Source organism: Buceros rhinoceros, unplaced genomic scaffold, assembly GCF_000710305.1.
Source record: "Buceros rhinoceros silvestris isolate BGI_N320 unplaced genomic scaffold, ASM71030v1 scaffold11630, whole genome shotgun sequence".
NCBI lineage: Eukaryota > Metazoa > Chordata > Aves > Bucerotiformes > Bucerotidae > Buceros > Buceros rhinoceros.
Genome location: NW_010388017.1, coordinates 62,494 through 66,836, shown reverse-complemented (window position 1 = coordinate 66,836; position 4,343 = coordinate 62,494). Strand labels below are relative to the sequence as shown.

The 4,343-nt window shown below is 49.3% G+C and overlaps 1 protein-coding gene across 1 annotated transcript in view; it reads left to right on the top strand.

Moving 5' to 3' along the window:
• The window catches only part of ERAP1 (endoplasmic reticulum aminopeptidase 1), a gene marked incomplete at its 5' end in the record, with an annotated part of 12,401 nt that overhangs the window by 7,397 nt on the left and 661 nt on the right, over positions 1 to 4,343 (top strand). Inside the window, 5 exons of the mRNA XM_010144479.1 lie at positions 560 to 716; positions 807 to 991; positions 1,632 to 1,793; positions 2,674 to 2,814; positions 2,921 to 3,002. Of these exons, the coding sequence (XP_010142781.1) occupies positions 560 to 716; positions 807 to 991; positions 1,632 to 1,793; positions 2,674 to 2,814; positions 2,921 to 3,002 (727 nt within the window). The remainder of the gene's footprint in view (positions 1 to 559; positions 717 to 806; positions 992 to 1,631; positions 1,794 to 2,673; positions 2,815 to 2,920; positions 3,003 to 4,343) is intronic.

Below are 4,343 nucleotides of genomic sequence, written 5' to 3'. Positions count from 1 at the left end.
GCAAGGCTGGTCAAGAGTTTTGTTTGGACAGCGGAAGAAAGGTCTGTCTAGGCTGAAACGAGATTGAAGAAAGATTGCTTATCACCTTCAAGGAGCTTAGGGAGGGGAGGAAGAAGGGATCATTAGAGATGTCACATGGGTTTAGTGGGGTGCGTTTCATGGTGGGTGACTGGAACATACTTGAATTTTGGGGCAGAAGACGCGGGTGAATAAGGACAAAACAAGAATGTCTGCAGGGAGCCACCTGGAAGGGAAGCAGGAAAGAGGTATCGTGGAAGGATGGGTAAATGAAGAGTGAGCAAAGACACTGCGTGTTTTCTCTTTGCTCCTGGAAGAACTGACCGAGTGGTGTCCTAGAAGAGGCAGAGGATGGTTTGCAGAGTCACGTGGAGAAGGGGCTGTGCTACCACTCTTCAGTTCCAGCAGCAAAGTTAATGGGGATGTGGAAATGCCTTCAAAGCTTTCGTATTTGTATCGTTTTCTGAAAAACATTTGGCTTGCATTTTGCTTTCCAGTTTGCCTTCTAACTTCTTGTGTCCCCTCTCTTCTGCTTCCACAGATTTAAAAAACTGTCCATTTCTAAAGCTCTTGATTTAACTTTATATCTGAAACATGAACGGCAGATCATGCCTGTGCTCCAGGGTCTGAATGAGCTGATTCCTATATACAGGCTCATGGAGAGGAGGGACCTGGATGGCACGGAAACACAGTTGAAGGTAACATTTTAAGTGTCTAGTACTTTGTCTCTCTGCCTGTACCCTGTAAAATGCACTTTCCGGTACATCTTTATTATTGCCTTCTTCCAGGAGCACATCGTGGCTCTGTTTAAGGACCTGATCGACTTGCAGTCATGGAGCGATGATGGCTCCGTGTCGAAGCGGTTGCTTCGGCGCTCACTGCTGCTCTTTGCGTGTGTGCACCGGTACCCGCCATGTGAGGAGAAAGCCCAGCGGTACTTCACGGAGTGGCGGAACTCCAACGGAACCCTGAGGTCTGCTCTGCAACCACTGCTGGCTTTTCTGTTTAATTACACTAGAGTTAACGTAGGACAAGGGCTGAACTCCAGTACTTTCCACACCCTGTCGTTGAACCTTCTTAGCTCTGTGCCTTCATGGTTCAGCGTGTGATACGTGCCCACATGTACCTGCTCCACAGCCCAGGTTGTTAACGGGGTTCTGAAAAGTGAAAGTAACACGTATTCCCCCATTCATATGGCTGAAGGTTTACCTCTACCCACTGTAGAAGTAGGTAACTGCTGCTCATGGGATTGTCTTCTTCATGATTTTTGTTTCTCTTCATGACGTGGGTGCTCCCTAGAACATCCCTGAGAGTCTGTTATGGGCAGGCTAAAGGAGATCATGTTGGTGTCTGACTGGACAGAGCCAGGAAAGGAATGTACAAAAACAGTGAAAGTAAAAAAGGAATGATGACTCCACAAGTTCTGGAGCTCACTTCCAAGGCAGGAACAACCCTGAGACCCAGCCTGAGATGCTTGTTTCCCAGCCACCGGGATCACTTCTCAGACCCCTGAGGGTTGGTATTTTTAAACAAATTGTGTGCTAGGCCAGCTGACACGTGACATTGTCATGGTTGTGGTCCCTAAGTGGAGAATGACTCCCACCACGCTGCAGGTTGCCGGCAGATGTTAAGGCAGCAGTGTACACCGCTGGGGCACGGATGTCCGGTGGCTGGGACTTCCTCCTGGGCAAACACCAACTGCATGCATTCAGCGCAGACAGAGAGGACATGGAACTGGCCCTCAGCCTCGGCGGCAGCAAGGACAAGCTCCAGTGGTAGGTGGTCACACACACACAGAGGAATTCACAGACTTTGGAGCCAGAAGGGGAATTACTGGCAGCTGTTTCATAGCTCTTGAATTCCAGGTGTATACATCGCTCTATGGGGTTAAAGGGGTCGGAGGAGGGGGGTGCACCTTTCATTCCTGAGCGTTGCCGTCAATGAGCTCAATGCGTTGCAGCAAATTAGGACAAAATATGATAAAACAGGTGTTGAGGTTTGTCATCTTTGCTTGACAGACACTTACTTACCTCTGGTTACTTGGATTAAAGGTAACACATGGTTATAGGTATAATTCTTAAAAAACGGGAAGTTTCCTGCTCTTAGGAGAGCTGAGCACCACCGAGGTTCTGGGGGGCTGGGTCAAACCAGACTGTTTCTGCCATTTGATGAGGTGACAGCAGGGGACACGGGTTCAGCTCTGCTGCCGACACACCTCGGCTATTTATTAATGTCATTATTTATTCTTTGCGTTGTGCCACTGTTTGGACACCTCAGCTGTGAGCAGCTCTTGCAGCCCTGAGTTTTCCACTGACACTTGGTGCAGAACAAACACCTTTCATGCCTGGGGTGGGGGGGTTGGCGTTCGCGTTAATCTGGAAATTCTGAGTCAAAATGCAGCCCATTTTTGATCTTGTACATCCAGAACACAGGTCAGCCAGGGGATGTCATTAAGTGGTCTTGTAAAAGAGACAGAAATGGGAAAGGTGGATGTGGCCAAGGAGAACGTTATGAGAAATGGGAAGTGACCAGGCAAAGTGTCGGGACCTTCAGAAGTGTGGACTCTTGACCACAGCACCAAACCCTACTGGAGCAGTGATTTGCCAGCATTACCCACTGGTGCAAACAATGACTGCGTCTGTTATTAATTCTCAGGTTGATGGATCAGGGTCTGCATGGTGATGCCATAAAAACTCAGGATCTTCCATACATTATTGTACTTGTTGCAAAAAATCCCTCTGGCCATCACCTCACTTGGACATTTTTAAAGGAAAACTGGGAGAAAATCATAGAGAAGTAAGAGCATTATGTTGTTTTACAGCCCTTCCCACCCACTGTCCTTTAACACTCCACATTCTACAAAGCATGACGTCTTCTGAGTACAAGTGATTCTTTTTGACAGATTTGAACTCGGCTCGAGGTCCGTCGCAGTCATTGTTGCTGGAGTGACGGGTCGGTACTCGACACGGACACAGCTTGCACAGGTCAGCCACCCAGACTCGGGTGTTACTCAGTAGTTTTATAGTATAACAAAGTGAAAATATGGACAAAATCGATTAAATCACAGCAGAATCGTGACCAGTGCTGATGCGTTGGGGTCAGACCCTGCCTTTCCCCTGGAAGGAGGATGGAGTGGTGGTGAGTGAGTGAGGTCACTGGAGGAGAGTGTTAAGCCAGGGGAGGGACGGGGTTCTTTGTTGGAGCAGTGAGCCTGGATGCAGAGTGTAGCTGTTTGCCTGCCCAAGGGCCCACGGTTGACCTGCCCCTGTATTTCCTATCTGCTCTAGAAAGTAGAGAGAAAAACCCCAAAGCAGGTCCTTTCAGTGGCCAGATGAGAGAAATGGAGAAGGACAGTGAAAAATACTCCACTGTTCTACACCTTCCCTGCTGGGGGAATTCCACGTCCTCCTGGGGCTCATCTGAATCATTTTGTTGTTCCACGATCTGTTGATGGTAAAACCCCTGGATTATGTGGATTTCGTCGGATCTGTGACGATTTCTCTTCAGAAGTTGCTGCTTTTCTTGCCAGTTTAAAATTTTTGTGGTTCAGGGTAAACTGCAGCTGTCAGTAACTAAATACAAAGCGAGGGAACTCGGGGAGTGCTGCGCTTCAGTCGCACTTGGCACCTGATTGGATTCCGGCCGTAGCAGCACCCTGGCCAGTGGCTGTGGCAACCGTTCTGTGTCCTGCCCAGGAAAGTGGGTGCTTCTGCTGCAGGAGACTGAACGCGGAGACAGGATCAGGCTGAGAGAGAAAATCCAGCAGCTCCCATCCCCGTGTCTGTGTCTTTGTGCCAAAGTGTTTGCCTCTGGTATCGTGCTCATCAAGGTGAATCACCAGAAAATGGTGATTTTAATGTATACAATACGAACAGTCACCAGATCTTGTGGAATACCTGTCTGCCATTGACACCAGCGCAAGGCTGAGGTCGTGTGACGTTTCCACAATGAGCCTGGTTCCTCCTTTAAACCCAAACACCAAGAAGAGGAGGAAGCAGCTGCCAGCTCTTCCAGCACCATGGAGATAGCCAAAGGAGCTCCAGGAGCAGCCTTCAGGATTACAGCGGCCGCACCCCCAAGTGCTTAAAGCACGAGGCCCCCTGAGCACTAGGGGAGCTGGAGGGGTTAGTTTTAGACAGCTAAAGGCAGTCAGAGACTTCCCTGTATTGGCAAAACTTCTGACAGTGTTGAACCACCAACACGGATGCTGCTGCTCTGCGTGGGTGGAACAAGCTGCTCGTGGGCAGAGCAAGGTGACTTCTAAGGTCTCGGTCTGTTCCACCCCACTGCCTGTGTCAGCAGGACAAGCCGCTTTGGGGATCACT